Source organism: Lycium barbarum, chromosome 3 (assembly GCF_019175385.1).
Source record: "Lycium barbarum isolate Lr01 chromosome 3, ASM1917538v2, whole genome shotgun sequence".
Taxonomy (NCBI): domain Eukaryota; kingdom Viridiplantae; phylum Streptophyta; class Magnoliopsida; order Solanales; family Solanaceae; genus Lycium; species Lycium barbarum.
The window spans coordinates 977192-1000442 of record NC_083339.1 but is presented as its reverse complement, the minus strand read 5'-3'; the positions used below and the strand labels follow the sequence as shown (position 1 = coordinate 1000442).

Genomic DNA, 23251 nt, shown 5'->3' with positions numbered 1-23251 from the left:
AAGTCCTAAAAGCATAAAAGAAGCATGAGTCAATATCTTAGAATAGGAACTGATTTCCATACCCCAGCATGCCTAAAATGAATTAAATGCAACATGCGTATGTTCAGTTTTGAGTGTTTTAAGCATTTTTATTTCAACTGTGGATGTTGCACTATCACTGTTTATATTTGGTTCGGTCCTCTTCTTGTTTTGTTGGTCTTGTTTCTAATTTCTGAATCCTTTATCTCGCTAGCATTAAATTTTAGATTTGTTCCTTCTATACATTCTTGTAAATATGTATACATGAAATATACCTAAATATACATAGTATATATATAACCTACAGAGTTGTTTTGAATTTGTATTTTATATGTGTTACCTTATTGATTATATACTAATCTCTTGTCCTTTCTTTTTTTTTTTTTTTTTTTTTTTTTTTTTTTTTTGCATGAACCTCGCGTACGAGTCCGAGGGACTCGTCTCCCTCCGCATTTGGTGTTGGGCTAAATCCCAACGAAATAATCTTCTCGAGTCATCCCTCATTCAATCCATCCGCGGCAAATAAAATTCCGGGCCGAGGTCCATATAGCAAAAACAGAACCACATTCCATTTGAGGCAGTGTTAAAAAAAATTCTGGGCCAAAGCCCAGAGACAGAAAAAGATTGCAGCAGTGGTCCAAACGAACCAGATCCATTTATTTGGCATCCATCCCTTCTATTTTTTTGTTAAGTATTTGATTTCCATTACGCATGACTGACACTTTCATTTTTAGTTTAGAAGAATACTAATGAATTAGTAGGTTAGTTTTAGTAATGGGTAGTTAATTTAAAGGGAGATCAACAATTAATTCCATAAATTCCATTTTTTCTTCTTTTTTATATTAAAGTTATTTCCATAATATTTACTTCTAGAATAGGTGATAGAATTTATTTTCAAAAAAAAAGGTGATAGTATAAAATTCATATTTTTTTTTTTGTTAAAGGAGTCATAATTTTATTATCTTAATTACAAAACATCATTAATATGCAACCATAAATTCAAACATATTTTAAATAACTCCTCAAGTTTGAATCAATCACGTCTATTTCTAGTCGAGTATAATTAAATAAATCAGTAAAAAGAGGAAGAGATTCATCGTCTTGTATTCTATTTTTAAAACAAATTTAAATTTCTTACACTATTATACTGATATAACATCATATTGGCTAGGTTTTCTCTTTAAAGCTTCTATTTCTATACAAATCATTATACTTTGTAGTCTCACTTTTATAACAAAATTATTATTTTTCGCTTAACAAACATTTATAAATTTTATTTTTTAAGTGGACTACTATGCATTTCTTCAAGTCAGTTTAAATAGCATCATTATGTTTTCCCTTAAAATCTCAATAATATTTATAACCTATTTTTTTTTAAGAATTAAGTATTATATTCAACCTTAATTAATTAACCTAAGTTTGGTCGGATAACCGTAAGTTAACGGATTCTAAAGGATGCCTAACCCCTTCCCTTTAGGATAATATAGAGCCCTTACCTAGAATCACATTGGTTAAGCAGACTATCAACGAAGGTTTAGTTTCAACTTTACCTTAGTTAGTATTTAGGTGTCCTAATTCACCGTTAAATTAATTAGGTGGCGACTCCTTAAAACAAAATAAACAGGAATCACCAATACGTCATACTCCTAATTTTGACTCCGGGTTAAAATGGGGGTGTGACAGCTCACAAGCATGTAGATGCTACTATAACACCTATATCCCTATGGTCGTCAGAGGTAACATGAACTCATTTACTTCTCCGTATTCAACTAAGCAAGGCTAAAGGGTATATTCCTATCCTCATTAGCAAAACGATTATATCGAACAAGCCCTATTTATTCTTATTGCGCATGCAAATTCCCTATCCCTAATTCAATTCACACGCCACATATAGTGTCTAACTATTGGCCAGATAATCAAACAATTAAGATCAAGAATAAATAAGCAACCCAAAACATGGAAAATCAATAGATAATAATTGTTATCAAACCAACTTTCAAGTCTTATGCCACAATCCTAGAATTAAGAGATTAGCTACTCATGATTCGATCATAGACAAAAGAATTCGTGATTAGCTTAGGGTTTATGAAGATAAAAGTAAAAACGGGGAAGGAGGGGTTAATGACGGCTGACAATTGTCTCAAAGTATCTCAGCATGCCGTTCTCAACACTTAAAATACATATTTATAGTCTAGGAATTTAATGACTCAAGAATAGACAAAATCCTAATTAAATTCGGACAAGTTGAGCCCATCCGTGTTGGCCCCGCGTCGCGGGTTCAGCACGGACCCTTCAATGATTTTCAGATTGTAAATGTGCCCAGTCCGCGACGTGCGTGCAGCGCTGGCCTTCACTTTCCCGCAGCTTGAACTTCACGTGCTGGACCCGTGCTACAGGTCTGGCACATATGCATCCTTCAGTTCAGTTTTTCACGTGCTGGACCTGTGCTACGGGTCTGCCACATATGCCTCCTTCAGTCCAGTTTTTCTTCTCTTTTAGTTTATCACTTGTGGTCTTCGCCTACTCACCTCGTATAATCATCATATGCTCCAAAATCAACCACTTTTAGACCGATTTTCCATCGCTTGTCTTCGTCGTGCCTATACACATGAAATATAACAACATAAGCCCTAAATACGACGATTTCATCATAGATTAAGCGATAAAATCATAAGAATAGGATGTAAAAATGACACGAAACATGATGTTTGTGCCAAATATCACTAGTCTGTATATATACTGAGAAATCCATTAAATATCTACATATAATAAGCTGCAAACCAATAGCATAAATGGATTAGGGGTTCGACGACAAATGAGGAGTCGCCAAAATTCACAAACTTCAAATTTTGGATATGCCTATGTCGAGCAAGATAATGGGCGACGACGGTGAGACTCTAGGATGTCCACTTGCTCGGAAAAGTGAGTAATCATCTCATCGAAATAGTAAAATTATTAGAAAGAACACACATTTAATTACTTAAATAATGTCTGCAAGGCGCCACTTCATATGCGAGCTTGATTCTTCGTAATACATCAAGATAATAGGTGACAGTGAGACTCAAATCTAGAACATTCGCGTGCTCCGATATAACTGCGTGTAATCATCTCATCTAAAAATTTAAACAATTAAAGATAACGCATATTTAATGAAATTGCACTCACTAGAGACAATAACTCAGATAGGCTCGTTTTAGACCCTATGCTAAAATCTAGAAAAGTGGTAGACGGTTGTATGTTGGCCTACTTGGACTCTATAAGCAATTAACGGTGTGAAAAAGAATTTAGTGCATTTATGGTTCGAATGGTCATTCAACTATTAAAGTTATGTAGTAAAATCATTTTCTTCTTCTTTTTGTTTGTCACGTAAGTTATTTTTATAGCTATTTACTCCAAAAATCATTCTGGCCGTTTTATGAATTTTTTGACACCTAACTTTTAATTTGACATTTATAGCTGTAGATAAATTCATATGGCAATTTAGATTTAAGCTCTGTGTGTTCATCATTTAATATTGAACTAAGTATATTTTTTAGGTTTTGGATTTATATCTTTCTTACAATTTTAATGAATTTTTACACATAAAATTTATACTCCGCACTAAAACAATTTGGTTCATATGATCCTGGTATATTGAGTTCATATGAACTGGTACCAAGACATAGTGAATTTCAAGACGCCGTAAATAATTGCAGAGACTAAAGAATTGTGAATAGTACGTCTACCTATGTATTACCCGTAAACAATTTTGGAAAGAAAATAAATGCTAGTAGAGAACTCTTCTAGGCAAATTAAATGAAACCAACCCTGTAGAAACCGTGACAATAAATTCAAAGGCAAATTTATGATTTAAAGTTTGTGAATTTTTACGGTAACTTTAAAATAATACTATAATTGTTTTCCTGTAAAAATTGATTTTAGGAATACTAGTTAAATTTGTTGTTTTGTAGTGTTTAAAGACAAGTGGGCTGTATTCGATCTAAAATTTCCAGGAATATAGAAATTCAGCAGTATAGGCTTACAGATCAAGAAAATTTGGATGTGAGCTATGTAAAATAATATAAACAAAGATTGAAAATTCTATTCAAGAGTTTTCTGAATACACAAGCTTGAGAGCATAAGTGGCTAGGGTTACAAGTCTCAAAGATGAAATGATCCTTCTTTCCCCCTATGTTATTCTTATACAAGCTAAAATTAGACTGTTCAACCCAGCCTAAAGTACAAGTGATGTGACGTTTTTATGGTGCCAATGTTCCCCTATGCTGCAGAACACAAATCGAAGCTGATAGACATGAGTTGGTCGGAATGGAAGCCAGTCGTAATGAGATACCCGGGTCCTCACGCGTCCTTCTGGGAGCCTCTACCCAGAGGCATAAATTCCCCAATACAATAATAATTGGATTATATATATATATATATATATATATATATATATATATATAAGCAAAATTACTGAGTTCACGTGAACTCATAATCAACCACCTAAATCTGCTACTGAATAAAGTTATTTCCTTAGAAAAGAAACTCCAAAATACCTATACCATTACTTAGTTGCTAGGTCTCGAAGCTAGAATGAACCCCTCTTTTTCTCCTCCATGGTTAAGACTTAAGACTACGTACAAAATTTGAACGATTCAAACTGAATAAAACTAGTTGGTTATAAAAAATAAAAAAAATTGCATTTAATGGACTGAAATTCGAGTAAATACTCAGACCACCGTTAGTTGAAAAAAACAAAATCAAACTCTGAATGCCTTTCTTAAAATGCGTACAAAGATCTTAAAGACAAATAAATTTGACTAGTAAACGAAAATTCTAAAAAAACTTGTAGTTTTGATATATTGGTTAAGGCACCCTTTTATCCGTATGTGCATAATACTGGCATGAGGCGAGTTTAAAAGGAATAACATAATGGGTGAGGACTTTTATAGCTTACCCCAACTTATTTAGAACTGAGACGTAATTATTGCTTTTTTATAAATGCGATGTAGATTTTTGAAGGTTAATTACAAAATTCTACCTTTTGTACAATCTCTATTCCCCAGCATAAATAGGCTGTGGGATATGATCTAATATTAGTCTTCTCCATTTATATTGGAGAAATTAAGTTCATTTTGATGGAGGAGCGTTTTACTTCCATAGTGAATTTATTTGACACTAGCGGCGGAACACAACCTTTGAAGAGAGTTCAAGTGAATCTTCTTCATTTGAAAAGCGTTTTTGGTAAATAGGGCAAAGATAATACTTTGCACATATACAAAAACATTTGAATCCCTCAACATAAGGAAGTTTTCATTGTAGTGGAAAAGGTAGTTTCAGAAATTGCTTTATGTCACATGTTCTAATTTTTTAGTACCTCCCTTGATAAAATTCACGGTTCTGCCATTGCTCAACGCGAATCCGAGTAATAGGATTAGAGAGTTGTTGGGATTCACTAAACAATATAAATTCATCGCTAATCTTATTTAATGACGAATTAGTGATGAATTATCATAGTCTTTTTAGCTACGAGCTATTTAACAATATATTAGTGATGAATTTCATAACCAATTCCTAGTTTTCTTATTGTAACTACCAAAGCACATTGTGAATCAAAAAAAAGTAGTAAATGCTTGTAGAGACCGAAGAAATTTGAATAGTAGGTCTACCTAATAAGGAATAGTCGTAAACAGTTTTGGAAAGAAAATAAATGCGAGTATAGAACTTTTGCGCACGCGTGAAAAGAAGGTTATTTAATTTTCTTCCAAAAACAAGTCTACTTAATGGACGAAAATCCGAATTATTTAGATTGATTCAGACTTTAAAATAAACAGAACCTAATCAGATCAGCAACCTTTTAGTAAGACGGAGATCTTGAGTTTTCAGAGATTTATACGTGTAGAAAATATATTAAAATTTTGATACTCTTTATTATCTGCATAATATTGGTATGAGACATAATATTGGTATGGAGTAACGTGATATGTGATGATTCATATATTTGACTCCAGTTTATTTGGATAAGAGGTATAGTTGTTTGTTTGTAATTCGACATAGATTCAAAGGCTAATTAAATGAAACAATCCGGAGTCACATCTTTTGGAGGGAGTTCAATTGAATCTCCTTCATTTGGAAAATTGTATTTTGTAATTAAGATTACAAAAAATCACACATATATAAACTTTTGAATCTCGTTAACATAAGAGAAGTTATCATAATAGTGGAAAATATAGTTTGAAAGTTGCTTTAGGTCGTACTTTTTAAATCCCCTTGATAAAATTCATGGCGAGTCAGAGAGCTTTTGGAGTCACATGTCATGTCATTCAAATTGTATTCAATACACAACTCTATACATGAATGAAATCTCTGAAATAATGGTTATTACCAAACAGGTAGTACAAACAAATATTAATTGTTTCAGTACTAAGAAAGTATCCTTCTCCCTTTTAGTGCATGGTCTTGTACACCAGGAATGTGGGTCTTTACAAAGTAATTTCTCCAATTAATTTTGGTCACGTCAATTTCAAAGCTTGTTGTCTCTTCTTCAGACATTTCTCCAATTAGTTCTCGTACGTTGCCATTGTGAAACCTCGCAAAAAAGAGTCATTTATAAGTACATATGTATAATGTTAAGAATATTGCCTACTCCTAAAGAATCAAACGACAAATTGATCAATTACATGTACTATGTGCTAAAGTTTTAGCAATTATTTCAGACCAGAAAAAAAAAAGTTTTAGCAATTATTTATAGATCTATTTATCATGTTTCAGTAATTACGTACACACTCCCTCCGTCTCAATTTATGTGACGTGATTGATTGGATGCAAAATTTTAAAAATTAAAAAAAGATTTTTGAAATATTTGGTATAAAATAAGTCATAGATATTTATATGGCTATATATCATTTCATTAAATTAAAGATAAAATGGAGAAAGTCTAAAGTAAAGTTATTTCTAAATATAAAAAAGTATCATTCTTTTCGGGATAGATTAAAAAAAAAACGAGCTATATAAAATTGGGCATAAAGTGCATATATATAGTTTCTAGTAGGAATAACTAATTCTAACTAAGTGAAATCCATAAAAATCTAAAACTCACTCGTTTTTTGCCTCTTATCTTTGTTTTCCTTTTTGGCGAATTATGTCTTTCCTACTAAGATTACGTCTTTTAAGGTTACGGAAATGCTTAAATAGAAAGTGATAATCTTTATCTATACTACAATTGAACACTAATGTTAGTCTAAACCTTTGATAACTACCATCCTCATTTTATTTTATGTTTCTAATTAGTTTAACTTGACACAAAGTTTGAGAATATAAGGGAGATTTTTGAATTTTTTGATTTTAAACTAATGATATATAATGTACCAAAATGTCTTTTATATTTTGTGGTCTTCAGCATGTCATGCGATGAGATGTTGAAATTAAAAATTACTAAATATATATATATATATATATATATATCTATCACACATACCAGCCTTTATAGAAAGTGTATGGTTCATAGAGCTTGCTGAAGTGCTTCAAATATTCAACCTTTCTTTTAAAACGTATTTGAATCTGTCTAAGTTCTTCTTCACTTAAATATTGTACTTCATGCTGCCTGAATATCACCTCCCAAATATAATTTGAAAAATCCGACATTTTGTCAAAATATTTCATCTTACTGACCTCAACTTTATCTCCTTTTGAATTAACAAAAGGAAATAAATGGAAGAAATCGTAAGAATAGTCGAAAATCTGAGATTATGATACAGGATTCAGAGATGTTGATGCCACATGATAGACATTAATTAGTTCTGGATTTTGCAAGTATCCATGCTTTGCAATAGCAGCCATTGTTGCATTTACAACCATATCAACGGGAACCTATATCAAGTGAAGAAGACAGAAAAAATGGCGCAAGTTGACTGGATACAAAATAAAAGTAAATGAAGATTTTTTAAATTTATGGTCTTAAATATGTCATGATTTTTGTGTGGACATAAAACTTGTCATTAAAAGTGAAATATAAAGTTTAAGTTAAAATCGTCAATGCCCAAGCCTATGACACATATTTTTCACTTTGGCCCAACCGGCCTCACGTATTTGTCTCTTGGGCTACATAATCATCGAGCCGAAAAGCATGTGTTCCATATGAATTTGTTGATATGTCTTATAAAACTCTTCATTTTCCTTTCCCATTCCGATGTAGGATTTGTCTGAGGTATCATGTGCCCCCGTTATAATGAGTGATAGTGATACTCAAACCCAAAATAAATACTCAAACCCAAAATATTTAGTTACTTTGGTACCATATTAAAGTATATTACCATCTCATCTAAAATCTTAAATTGTTAGATAGGGCAAATTTTTAATTATTTAATAGTATAATGTCTCAATACGCTTCCTAATTAAACCTTTTTGTTCTCTCTGTTTTTTCTTTTGGTGGAGTGATTGTTGTAGCGTGAGGCGATCTCGTTTAAAAGTTGAAACTATTAAGACGAACATTCCTTTATTTACTTAACAATATCTTCAACATGTTCTCAGGTGGGGGTTTGATTCTTTTTTATGGGTCAAGATAATATGTGACAATAAGACTCGAACCTAGGATGTTTGTCTGCGCATATATCATATCAAAGTATATAACACCATCTCATTTAAAAATTAAATTATTAAAGAGAGTACAATTTTAATGACTGAGTAGTGTCTTAAACACTACGCTCCTCGCGTTTATGGACCTCGAGAACTAAAATTTAATGTTCAAAGTCAAGGCTACTAGCAGAAAGATAATTTTTAGAAAATAACTTAGTTTGTTCCCTTTTATAAAGGAAAAAAACGATTTTCAAAGAGAAAAACCGACATTTTGGAATAAAGAGAAGAAGATAGGAGCCAAAATGGTCCTCTCCATTTATAGAGGGAGTTTAATGGAGAAGCACCCCTCTATTTATGTGGCAACATTATTAGTTAGGAAGTAAAAAACGTTCTTCTTTAATCACATTTCTCTCAAATATTTTTAAATATTTGAATATATAAATATCCTTTTCAGTGATTTCTATGAAAGAATCTTGAAAACGACGGATTCCGCGTGAAAAACTTTGAAAAAGTTTGATCAAGCATAAGAAATTTTTAATTGGAAACCTATTTGAATTGGATTCTTTCGAATTTTATATCCAAGATACATTTACAAAATTGTTTCAGTTTTTTTATTGATTGGAATTAACTCTAGCCCCTTGCATGTAGTATTTTACCTGTTTTATTTTACATGATGTTATTTAACTGGACATAGAATTTTTTATTTTTATTTTAAATTAACCTTACAATCTAAAGTAAGCCATAAATATTTTTCTCCCCATATTAAGAAAAAACTCTTGATATTAACCTTTATATTTGATATCAATATTCAGAAAGTGACTACACAAAAGGAGAAGGATATAAAATCAAACCTCCTCAGAGACTATATGTGAGTTGAATATGGCCAACTCAATATAATTTAATAGAAGTACATGCATGTCTCTTTTTTCCTTATGTCATTACGCATTTTATTACTTCAAAACAAACACTACAAGAGAGCATTGGGGCCGTATGTACAGAGGTGAATCAACTATTTCAAGAGGATGGGTTCACAATTGCTTTTAAGATAAGATATATAAAACGTTAAAGGCTGCTTAGAATTTTTTATTTATTTAAAAGGCGCAAAAGTGCATTTAGTTGGGTTCAATCCAGCAACCTTAAGGGTTAAAACCCAACACTTAATCAGTGGTCCACTCGGTCCAGTTTGATTATGTGTTCCTTTAGTTAATATTACATATATTTTAAGTATAATATACATAATATACCGAGTTTAGTCGGGTGACCATAGGTTCACGTGACCCATTTTTCATACATAGATTCTCCCCTACATATGTTGCATTCAATGTGGGGGTTCAATTGAAACCCTAACATTCGAGGCGGAGCATAAATTTATGTATAAAAATTTATTAAATTGCAATAAATAGTAGGCTTTCTATGGACACATTGGGTCTGTTTCGAGGGGTTATGATGATGTGCATGGCGGTTTTGGCTTCGGAGATAGGAACGGAGGAGGAGTCTCACTTCTGAATTTTGCTAAGGCTTTTGGTTTGGTGGTAGCCAACTCGAGTTTCCCTAAGAAGGAGGAGCACTTAGTAACATTCCGTAGCTCGGTGGCTGCAACGCAAATAAACCTTTTGCTCCTTAGAAAGGATGATAAATGTCTCTGTAAAGACTGCAACGTCATTCCGAGTGAGAACCTTACGACCCAACATAAGCTATTGGTGATGAATTTGAAGATTAAGAGGAAGAAGAAGAAGAAGAGGGTCGCCGATGACAGCCGAGGATCAAATGGGGGAGTTTGACTCTATCTAATGCCCAAGAAGTAGGGGAGAAGTTGATAGCTTTGGGGGCGTAGGAGAGTAAGGGAGATGCGAGCAGTATGTGGGATAAGACGGCTAGTTGCATTAGAGAAGCAGCTAGAAAAGTTCTGGGAGTCTTTAGAGGTCGCCGTGGTGGGAATCCAGGGGATTGGTGGTGGAACGGGGAAGTCCAAGGTAAAGTGGAAGCAAAGAAGCAGGCATATGCGAAGCTGGTAGACAGCAAGGATGACGAAGAGAGGCGGGCGAATCAGGAGAAGTATAAGATGGCGAGAAAGGAGGTGAAGTTGGCAGTGTCGGCAGTGAAAACGACAGCTTTTGAACGCGTTTATGTAGAACTAGAGGACAGAGGCGAGGATAAAAAATTGTTCAGGCTTACTAAGAAGAGAGAAAGGAAGGCACGCGACCTGGATCAAGTGAAGTGCATCAAGGACAAGGATGGCAAAGTGTTGGTAGAAGAATCTCTCATTGGACGGAGATGGCAGTCATACTTCCATAAACTCTTGAACGAAGAAGGGGACAGAGACATTGTGTTGGGAGATTTGGAATACTCTGAGAGGCATCCCGGTTGTGGTTATTGTAGAAATATAAAGGTCGATGAGGTTAATAGTGTTGTTCGTAGGATGTGCAGGGGAAGAGCGACGGACCTGACGAGATTCCTAGGGAATTTTGGAAGAGTGCAGGTAGGGCAGGCTTGGAGTGGTTGATTGGGTTGTTTAATGTCATTTTCAAGACGGCGAAGATGCCCGAAGAATGGAGGTGGAGTACAATAATTCCTTTGTATAAGAACAAGGGTGACATTCAAAGCTGCAACAACTATAGAGGTATCAAGCTGCTAAGGCACACTATGAAAGTGTGGGAAAGAGTGGTAGAGATAAGGGTGAGGAGAGGCGTGTCTATTTCAGAGAACCAGTTTAGATTCATACCGGGGCGTTCTACTACTGAAGCCATTCATATTGTTAGGAGATTGGTGGAGCAATATAGAGAGCGGAAAAGGGACTTGCACATGGTATTCATCGACCTAGAGAAAGCTTACGACAAAGTGCCAAGAGAGGTTCTGTGGAGATGCTTGGAGGCTAAAGGTGTACCTGTGGCGTACATTAGACCGATCAAGGACATGTATGATGGAGCCAAGACCAGGGTAAGGACTATAGGAGGAGACTCGGAGCACTTTCCAGTTCTAATAGGTTTGCATCAGGGATCAGCTCTTAGCCCATTTTTTGCCTTGGTGATGGATGGATTGACGCGACAAATTCAAGGTAAGGTGCCATGGTGTATGTTGTTCGCAGATGACATAGTCTTGATTGACGAGACTCGTAGCGGAGTTAACTCTAAGCTAGAGGATTGGAGACGGACGTTAGAGTCTAAAGGATTCAAGTTGAGTAGGACCAAGACAGAGTACTTGGAGTGCAGGTTCAGTGTCGTACCTCAGGAGGCCGACGTGGAAGTGAAGCTTGGTACCCAGGTCATCCAAAATAAAAGAAGTTTCATGTATCTTGGGTCTATTTTATAAGCAAATGGGGATATTGACGATGATGTCACACATCGTATTGGTGCAAGATGGTTGAAATGGAGGCTCGCTTCCATAGTGCTGTGTGACAAGAAAGTGCCACCAAAACTTAAGGGCAATTTCTATAAAGTGGTGGTTAGACCGACTCTATTGTATGGGGCAGAGTGTTGGCCAGTCAAGAACTCTCACGTGCAGAAGATGAAAGTCGCAGAAATGAGAATGCTGCAGTGGATGTGTGAGCACACTAGGAGAGATAAGATCAGGAATGAGGACATCCGGGACAAGGTGGGAGTGGCATCGGTGGAGGACAAGATGCGGGAAGCGAGGCTGAAATAGTTTGGGCACGTGAAGAGGAGAGACATAGATGCCCCAGTGCGGAGGTGTGAGAGGTTGGCTATGGACGGTTTTAGGAGAGGCAGAGGAAGGTCAAAGAAATATTGGGGAGAGGTGATTAGGCAGTACATGGTGTAGTTTCAGATTACCGAGGACATGACCTTAGATAGGAGGTTGTGGAGGACTCAGATTAAGATAGAAGGCTAGTAGGTAGTCTCAATTTTCTTTCGCACTAGTGGGCATAGTTTTGCTCTACTGTTTATTGCCCTTTGATTCATGCGTTTTTGTGTTGGGTCTTGTCGTTCCATGCTGTTTTATCATGACTTCTTTGCTCTTGTTATTTCTCATTTTCACATTGCTTTGATTTGCTTGTCTGTATCTGACTTTTTTTCCTTGTTTTCTTTTGAACCGAAGGTCTTTCGGAAACAACCTCCCTACCTTCCAAGGTGAGGGTAAGGTCTGCGTACACTTAACCCTCCCTAGACCCCACACTATGGGATTCAACTGGATATGTTGTTGTTGTTGTTGTTGCAATAAATAGTAGGCATGAACTCATAATTTTTAAAAAATGAGTTCAACTAAAAATCCTAAAAGGATTAAACCCATAAAGTTTATATCCTGAATCCGCCTCTGACGTGCCTCACATTATATTAAATCGTTCATTTATATACGTAGTGGCATTGAAGTCATATTTGTGGGGTTAGAGGGATACAAAACCTGATTGCCATTAATAGGTGGTGCCATATAACAAAACTGGAAGTAAAAGTACTACTCCCTCCATTTCAATTTATATGAACCCATTTGACTGGGCACAACATTTAAGAAAGAGGGAAGACTTTTGAAACTTGTAGTTCAAAATAAGCCTTGAAAATTTGTGTGGCTGTAAATCATTCATAAAGTGAATTTGTTTCCAAATTAGGAAAGAGGTCATTTATTTTGGCACGGACTAAAAAGGAAATAGGTTCAAACAAATTGAAACAGAGGGAGTATTAGTAGTATTGTTAACTAAAATCATCCCTTGTGCTTCATGCTTGCTTGTAGTTGCATGCAGTAGTCAAACGACGAGATGAAGAACCTTCGTGACCTCTGATTAACATCTCCTAGACCCAGCATGCACTCCATTAGCCTCACGGTAGATGTGTATAATGAGCAGGTGGTTCAGAGCCCTTAGTAGGAACCTGCAGTCATTTAGAAGATTCAGATAAACTTTGTTGGGGGGGAAAAAAAAAATGAAGAACCATTCATTTATTACTATCATGATCACTAGAAATAACAAAGTCATGTGCTAGCAATTAAAGTCATCACTATGCCACTGCCATCTGAGCCAAAGTGCAACCGACTATTATCACTAGAGATATGGTTCTGCAGTAGAGAGTTTTTTCAATTTTTCTTTTTATGTTGGAATATAATTTTATTTTGAATATATACATATCGGGAATATCTTTAATGTCATGTATTTGTGGATACTGTACATAGAGATTTGTTGTTGAAAGTGACTTAACTGTAGAAGTTGCTGAGGAGTCTTTGAAGTATATTTACTTTTATTTAAAGAATATGCCATTAACTCAAGACGTTAATATTATCAATAGTCACTCGATTTTTGCTTAATGCATCAAAATCGCTAAACGAATAATGGATGCTCGCAGGCGTAGGATTTACTTGTTCAAACAATCTAGAATCAATCGATATCAATAAGACAATAACTATCTTACTTAGATCGAACTATAGTCAATCTTTTATGATACTTATTAGAAATTCGAGATTTCTATGATCAGAGCTCGGTTATGAGGATGGTAACCTATTTCATATTGAGCTATATGTTAAGCCTTTTCACTGCCCGAACTACCAATTGCCCCACTATCTATTAATCTGGCTCAACTCAAACTTCTATCGTGTAAAAAATGCTCAATTGTTCAAACTTTTATAGATGTGTATTGCTAACTACACATGGGTGCTCAAACTTAGGTATTTATTCACCGTTGCTTAATCTTATATATCCTTATTTCATTCAAATAGAAGAATTTCCATGAGTTCCATACTAATTTCATCAATCTTAGTTCTCAAAATATTCAGTCGAACTCATTATCAACCAATTCAATCCATAATTTTGTTTACGCATATCAGGAAAATATCGAAACAAGTTTTGATATTTGAATTTACGTCTTGATACTAAAGACCTATAAAAGGAAAAAAAAAAACAATTGTTATGGTGGAGCAGTAAGTATATTTCTTTATTTTTAACCAGAGGTCTCGGGCTCTAGTTTGGATATGGAGTCGCCTTTTCTAAATGTGCAATTTTCTTGGCACGAATTTAAATTTAATTGGGTGCCAATTATGCCTGTCAACCGGTTCCAACCGGAACCGGACCGGTAACCGGTTAGGAAACCGGCCGGTTCCGGTTCCAAAACCGGAACCGCCTAACCGGTTCCGGTTAACCGGTTTGAAGGTCCAAACCGGAACCGGTCCGGTTTGGACTCGTTAAATTTTTTTTTTTTTTTTTTTTTTGTATTATATATATATATTATAGTATTTATTTGTATATTGTAGGTATATTTAAAATATACTAAGAATATACTATATATACTATATACTATATATACTTACTTATATACTATATATACTATTTTTTCTATATATACTTAAAATATACTAAGAATATACTATATATACTATATCTACTATTTTTTCTATATATACTTATATACTATATATACTATTTTTTCTGTATATACTATATATACTTATATATGTTTAAGTATACTATATAACTTAAGTATATTCTTAGTATATTTTAGGTATATTCCTAACTTAATAAAAGTAAAAATATAAACACAAATAAATAGAAGAAAGCTCAATGAGCCATATATTTTATTCATTCTTGGATAACATTTATTTGCAAGTTGTATTTTTTTTAACTTGCAAATAATACATGAGTTATACAAAAATAGTAGAATAATAAAATCACCAATTTTGAACCATTTCGTTAATTTCCCCCACATCATATTCGGTCATGGAAATATCTTCAAAGTCTTCCATTTGGTCCGGTCCACTAGCTATCAAATCTTCAATTTCTTCGTCTTCGCCTTGCTCCGCTTCTGAGTTTTGGTTGCGTCGCTCCGATCTAATCCAATCTCGAATGCACACTAGTACTTGCAAGCTAAAGCCGGATAATGAATGTCTATGGTCTCCAATTTGCTGTCTTCCTTGGCTAAATGCGCTCTCCGAAGCCACGGTTGATACTTGAACCGTAAGGATATCTCGAGCCATTCTTGAAAGTATCGGATAGCTTGCCTTGTACTTCTTCCACCATGCTAAGACGTCCACCTCATCCAGTTGGCTGATATCCACATTTGGCTGCATCAAATAAAAGTTAAATTCATCAAAGTTTGCAGTAGAAGAAGATATAGGCTGTGAATGTAAAACTTTTAAACCCGACAAGCCCTTTTTGCTACTATGAGAAGTAGTAGGGCGTGGAGCAACTGGTGTAGCACGTTCTTCCAAACTAGAATAATGAGTAAAAACTCTTCTAAACTCATCATCAATAGCGAGATCGGCTTCAGCTAAAGATGGTTGAACTCCCTCTTCAATTTCTAAAAATGTATAAATTTGACTAACCAAATTTTTAGTATAAGACACTTTTAAACAAGGATTTAAAAGAGAACCCAATATAAATAAAGTTGGGATGGGAAAAAAATACTTCTTAAATTTGATTATCATTTCAAAAATAGCCACTTGATAATCGGGTTTATATTTATACTCTTGTAAAACTCTAGCTATTTCCGCTAAGTAGGCTAAAATTCCGGTTACCGTGGGATAGAATTGTCTAGAAAAAGCAAGAGTTGCATTATAAAAATTTTCTAAGAGTTCAATACATTCTTTAACATCTTCCCAATGCCTATAAGTTAACCAATCCTCACTATCAATATTATATTTGTTGTGAACTTGTTGTATGGGAATCCTATACTCATATGCTTGTTGTAGCATAATGTAAGTGTAGTTCCACCTAGTCTCAATTTCTACTTGAATTTTCCTAGGTCTAAGGTTATTTTCCACACAAGCATTCTTAAAATCTCTAATTCTTCCCCTATTAGCATTACAAAAAAGAAACGCAACAGCATTTCTAACTTTTTGAACAGAATCATCAAAATGCATAAGACCATCTTTAACAATTAAATTTAAAATGTGACAACTACATCTTACATGAAAAATATTTCTTAGAGGAGGGTTTATTTCTCTTTTTAAAAGACCAATTGCCTTTGTATTATTAGAAGCATTATCTAAAGCAATACAAAGTGTTTTTCTATAAATGTTAAAAAATCTCATTATAGTAGACATTGAATCGGCTAAAAATTTTCCATCGTGACGACCTTTTCCTTCGTCGTATAAAAAAGCTATAATTCTTTTTTGCATAACCCAGTTGTCATCAACCCAATGACATGTAATAGCAAAGAAATCTAAATGGTTAATACTAAGACCCAAATCAGCGGTAAGACAAACATTACAATTTAAAGAATTAAATACATGACGCAAATAAAATCTATATTTTTTAAACAAATCTATAACATCGGCTCTACAAGTACTTCTAGGAATACCCTCAAATAACGGGTTATAACAACGTTGAATGTAAGTAACAAACCCTAAACCCGAGGGAAAGGAAAATGGTAAACAATCATAAGCTACCATTTTAGCTACTTCTACGCGTTCTTTTTTCTTGTCATACTTAAAATTTCTACCAGTTCGTGGGTCTATCGTCATTTGAATCCCCCCCACATTTGAACCCGTTTGCTCTCCCCAAACATCCATATGTTTGGTTCTCATATGAGCATTTAGTGTACCCGTTCCACCATCCTTACCAGTTCCTTGCTTAAAACTAAATACTTGTCCACATAGGGTACATGTAACTGATTGATTTTCCCTATCCTTAGTCATAAATTTCCAAACTTTAGCTGTTGGCCTACGAGTTCTAGGCGGTTTGTCTTGTGTATGTGATTGTGCAGGACCTGTATCTCCTATAGGATTTTCGGGGGGTTGTGTTTCATCATCATCATCATCATCTAAGTCTTCATTAAAAGTGTCGGTAAAATGTTGTTGCATTGCCTCATGACCTAAAAGTGGATTATTTCCACCAACATCAATACCTAAATTAGGTGTTTCTTCCACAAATGTTTCCTCATTAAGCGCACCCCTAACAGTACGACTACTACTACCGGCACCACGTCTTAATCTCTTTGACATTATTAAATAGAAATAATTTAAATCACAATAAAATAAATTACAACAAATTAAATTGCTAGAATTAAATTGCGTAAATTAAATTTCAAAAAATAAATTGCTAGAATTAAATTGCGTAAATTAAATTTCGAAAAATAAATTGCTAGAATTAAATTGCAAAAATTAAAGATAGAGTTGGAACGAAGGTACCAAATTGCCGGAATAATTTCCAACAAAGCGAAGGCGGCTAGAATTGCAAATCCACCAAAGCTACTTCGGATTGTTGCAAAATCACCAACTCCACCAACAATATTATAATTGCAAAATTAATAATTGAAAGTTCAAACTATAATAAGACTTTGTGGCTAATTATTGCAAAGTAACTATAATTGAGAGATTGAGATTTGAGAGAAAGATGAAGAAGAGTGAATTGAAATGAAAATGAAGAAGGGTTTATATAGGGGTGGGGGAGGGGTTAAAGTGTTAAAAAAAAAAATTTGGGGGCCAAAAATTAAGAAAATGACCGTTTGGCAACGGCCATTTTTGCAAATGGACCGTTGCCAACGGTCCATTACCGAGGCCCAAGTCCAACGGCTCTTTTTTTTTTTTTTTTAATTTTTTATTTTAACCGGTTTAACCGGTCCGGTTCCGGTTAAACCGGTTTAACCGGTTCCGGTTAAGAAAAATTTGGAACCGGACCGGTTAACTAATATCCGGTTAACCGGAACCGGTTAACCGGTTATACCGGTTCCGGTTCCGGTTCCGGTTCCGGTTTAACCGGTCCGGTTACCGGTTAAAACCGGTTACACGGAACCGGTTGACAGGCATAGTGCCAATGCATCTACAAGACTTAGTTGTCTTCTCCCCAAAGGTTTTTTGAAACTAATTAATGAAGAGAAATAGGATATCTGATGGTGGAACTCTCTTTCTCCTTTTTGTTTTGTTTGGTAGCTAAGTGGGCTATCTAATGGGCTAAAAGCCCTTTGGAGTTGGGTTATAAACATTGGGCCCTGATCAAAGTCTGCCGTGGATAAATTTTTTTTTGCGTGGATTGCCCTATATTTGGAGTGGTCTTTAATTTTTGTCCTTCAAATTGGTGGTCTTTAAATTTTATCTCTCGCCTAACACCCCAAGGTTGTGGGTTCGAACCCCAGCTCAGTTAAAAAAAAAAATCCGCAAGGCAGAATTTTGCAAATCTACCCAGCCAAAATCTGCCTTAAGGCAGAATTTGGGCTGCACAGACAAAATTTCTGCCCATGCAAATTCTGCCTGAAGGTAGAATTTATGCCTTAAGGCAGAATTTGCACGGGCAGAAATCCTGCCTGTGCAAGCCAAATTCTGCTTGTTTAAAGACCACCATTTTGAGGGGTAAAAATTAAAGACCACCCCCAGCGAAGGGCAATCCTGCAAATTGCCAATAATGGGAAATTTGCAGGATTGTCTTTTGCTGGAGATGGTCTTTAATCTTTATCTCACAAATTGGTGATCTTTAACTTTTAGGGAAAGTCACACAAATACAACTTTTTCAAATGGTAATTAAAAAGATTACAACTAATTTTAAAAAATTACATAAATACAACTTATTCAAAATTTTAACTTCTTAATTACAAAAATACAACTTTTTACATTCCTAAAATACTAATAATACTTAATTTTAGGAGTTACTACCATTAATGCATATCCACTTTTTGCTTTCGCTTTCTTTCAAATCATTAGAATGTAACTTTCCAAATAAACATAACAAATCAACTTCAAATTCCATATTCCATCTACCGTTTTAAAAAGTCTTTTTTTCTTTCATTTCCTCCTTTTTATTCTTCATTTTTTAATTTCACTTGATGATGATTCAATTATTTTTTTGTGACTAAAAGAAATTGTTTGAATATATTAATATTAAGAAAAGTACATGAAAAGATATGGTATAAGAAATGTACATGAAATTATAACTTAAAAAGTATATTTATATTCAAATTGGTATATTTTACTGAAAAGATAATAACAAAATATTTGTGAATATAATGGTAGAAATTAGTATATTTAAGTTTGTATATTATATATAGTATATAATATAATATTATTATTTGTGTATATAGTATATAATACTACGATATTCCTAATATATGGATATATTACTGTATGTGTCAACCAATTGTACTCTACAATAACATATAAAATATACAATATATAGAAAGAATAAAATAATTACTTATGGATTGCCACTAAAATAGGGTCTTAATTAATAATTGTTACCCCATCCCATAAAACTTGGCTTCCTTTCTGCCATCACATATTAATTATTCAATTTTTTTCTTTCTCTTCCATTAAAATAGGAAAATTAACTCAATTAAATTTATATTTGTATATATTTAATATAACAAACAATATGTGCTTAATATATACAATAATGTATGTGATATGTGTGTGTGTGTCTATATATATATATAAACTTTTTGTTTACTGTACATAAGAAATTATTTTATATATAGTATTTACTAGTTAATATATATATATATATATATATATATATATATATATATATATATATATATATATATATACTTTTTGTTTACTGTACATAAGAAATTATATTATATATAGTATTTACTAGTTAATATATATATATATATATATATATATATACTTTTTGTTTACTGTACATAAGAAATTATATTATATATAGTATTTACTAGTTAATATATATATATATATATATATATATATATATAAATAATATTATATAATAGTGAAATACACGTAATATATAAGTACAAGAATATATATACTTGTTCAAGGAATTGTATAATATATATCGTATAAACAGTAGTATACTATTTTATGGATTAAAATCCTAGCTGAGTATATTGAGATGTTTAGAAAAGTAATTAATGTGTTCTCATATGTATTTAATTTGGTTATCACTAATATATGAAACTTCTTATTATTAGTCTTTTATTCATAGCAACATAATTTTATTTATGGTATAAAATCATATGTATACCCTAACTATAGAGTATATATTGTAGATTATGTCATTTAGTTAATAATTGTAGATTACGAAATATTTTACTTATTTATTTGTATTTATGTAACTTCCCCTAACTTTTATCCTTAAGGCCCAAATTCTGCCTCTACCTATGCAAGGCAGAATTTGGGCCTTAAGGCAGAATTTGCATGGGCAGAATTCTGCCTTGTGATCTTTTTTTTTTTCCTGAACTGGGATTCAAACCCACAACCTCGGGTATTAGACGAAGGGAAAAACTTAAAGACCACCAATTTGAAGGACAAAAATTAAAGACCACCTCAAATGAAGGACAATCTGTGAAAAAATACTTTTTTTGTGCGGAGTGCCCTTCAAATGAATTGGTCTTTAAATTTTTGTCCCTCATTGTTGGTCTTTAATTTTGGCCATTCGCCTAAAATTTCTAGGTTCTGGGTTTGAACCCCCGCTCAATAAAAAAATTTAAAAAAATTCGCTAAGTAGAACTTGAATTCACAAGACAAAGTTTTGCCTGCGAAACTCTGCCTTAAAGCAGAATTTTGAGACAGAATTCTACCTGAAGGTAAAATTTTGCCTTAAGGCAGAGTTTCGCAGGCAAAGTTTTGCAAGGTACCTTAAGTAGAGTTTGCTAAGGAATAGTTTGACTGCAAAACTCTGTCTTAAGGTAGAATGTTGCAGGCAAACTATGCCCAATGGGGCAGAGTTTGTAGTTACCTCTGCCTAACGATTTTTTTTTTTTTTTGCCTGAGCAGGGGTTCGAACCTAGAACCTTGAGGTTTTAGGTGAAGGGTAAAAGTTAAACACTTTCATTTTGATGGCAAAAAATTTAAGACCACTCCAAAACAAGGGCATTACTGCGAATTGCCCGATAATAATTGCATGGTTTGTCCTTCAAATGGACTAGTCTTTAATTTTTGCCCTTCAAATGGGCTAGTATTTAATTTTGTCCTTCAAAATCGAACTTATGCCTAGCGGGACATAAGTTCTTTTAAAGACGTTGACATGATTTGTAAATATTATGATGCGTAACTTATGCCTCTCTAGGCATAAGTTCGATTTTGAAGTGCAAAAATTAAGGACCAACCCATTTGAAGGACAAAAATTAAAACCAACACAAGATAGGGACAAAAGGCAATTGACCCATCAATAAACTTGTGACAGATCTGAAAAGAAAAAGGTAAGAAAAGAAGAAACAAAAAACGGGAAAGTCACACAAATACAACTTTTGAAATAGTAATTAAAAAGATTACAATTACTTTCAAAAATTTACATAAATACAACTTATTCAAAATTTTAACTTTTTAATTACAAAAATACAACTTTTTACATCCCTAAAATATCAATAATACTTAATTTTAGGAGTTACTCACATTAATGCATCCACTTTTTACTGCCTCGCCCCCACCCCCACCCCACGCCCAACCAAAAATAAAATTATGAAAAGGACATAAGAGAGAATGTAATTTTCCAAATAAATAAAATCAACTTCAAATCCCATATTCCCTCCTCTTTATTTTTTTTATTTTTTTATTTTTATTTGATGACTGATGCAATTAAATTTTTGTGATTAAAAAATTATTTGAATATATTAATATTAAGAAAAGTACATGAAAAGATATGATGTATGGTATAAGAAAAGTACATGAAAATATACCTAAAAAATATATGGTATATTCAAATTGACAAATTTAACTGAAAAGATGATAACCAAATATTTTTGGATATAATAGTAGAAATTAGTATATTTAAGTTTGTATATTATATATATAGTATATAATATAATGATACCTTTTGTGTATATAGTATATAATATTACAATATACCTAATATATGAATATATTATTTTACGTGTCAACCAATTCTACTCTACAAGAACATATATAGTAAATAATATACAATCTACAATCTACAATATATAGATGGAATAATACAGTCAAACCTATCTATAGTGACAGCGTTTGTCCGGAAATTTCATGGCTACTATAATGAAGTGCTGTTATGCATGTATATTGACATTTGATATTTAGATCTCATTTAGCTGTTATAAATAAAAGTACGCAAACAATTAACTTTTTGTACTTTTTATGTTATAAACGAAAACAATATACTTGTAAATTTTAAAATCTCAATTGATTTTCATATCTCATAAATTAAAAATTGAAAAGACTAATAAATTACTACTAAATCCATAACTAGTTGTACCACACAGATAAAGAATTAAAATATATGGAACATATGCATTTTAAAATAATTGAGAGTTTAGATATTTCAAATTTGACATAAGAACTCTAAAATTATAGGCTGTTTCATAAATTCTAGTCTCTTAGTGATAATATAACGCTTGAACTGACGAAAAATTTGTCCAAACTTTCAGCAAAAGGAAATTGAATAGCTTTCCCTTGAAGGCTGTCTAAGTGCTTAACATTTGACTCTTCTATCTCCGAGTAGCAGTAGGTTGAGGCTCTTCATCGACACTTTTGTTGTCTCATAATATATTTCTTACAAAATATTATTACACGCTATTTGACTATGGCTGTTATAGAGAGGTAATTTTACAAAGAGTGTACTGCTATAATGGATGTCATTGTTGTTATAGGCAGAATGTTGTTATAGAGAAGTAAAATATAACATGAAAAATCGGTTCCGGAGAAAATCAGGTCGTTATAGTGAAATGTTGTTATAACGAATGGAAACTATAGAGAATTTTGACTGTATATATGTATGTGTGTGTGTGTGTATATACTTGTTCATGAATTAACCATTTTTTTGTTAGACTGACTATGTTGTATAGGACGGAATGCTGGCCAGTTAAGAAAGCTCACGTCCAGAAGA

At 33.2% G+C, this 23251-nt stretch overlaps 1 protein-coding gene across 1 annotated transcript; it reads left to right on the top strand.

The window, feature by feature from the left end:
- The first annotated feature begins 11607 nt into the window (after window positions 1–11607).
- LOC132633629 (uncharacterized) lies at window positions 11608–12213 on the top strand. The gene is made up of 2 exons (XM_060350157.1): window positions 11608–11832; window positions 11971–12213. Exons 1-2 carry the CDS (start codon window positions 11644–11646, stop codon window positions 12211–12213), a joined length of 432 nt encoding a protein of 143 aa, XP_060206140.1. The 5' UTR covers window positions 11608–11643.
- Window positions 12214–23251: the final 11038 nt, after the last annotated feature.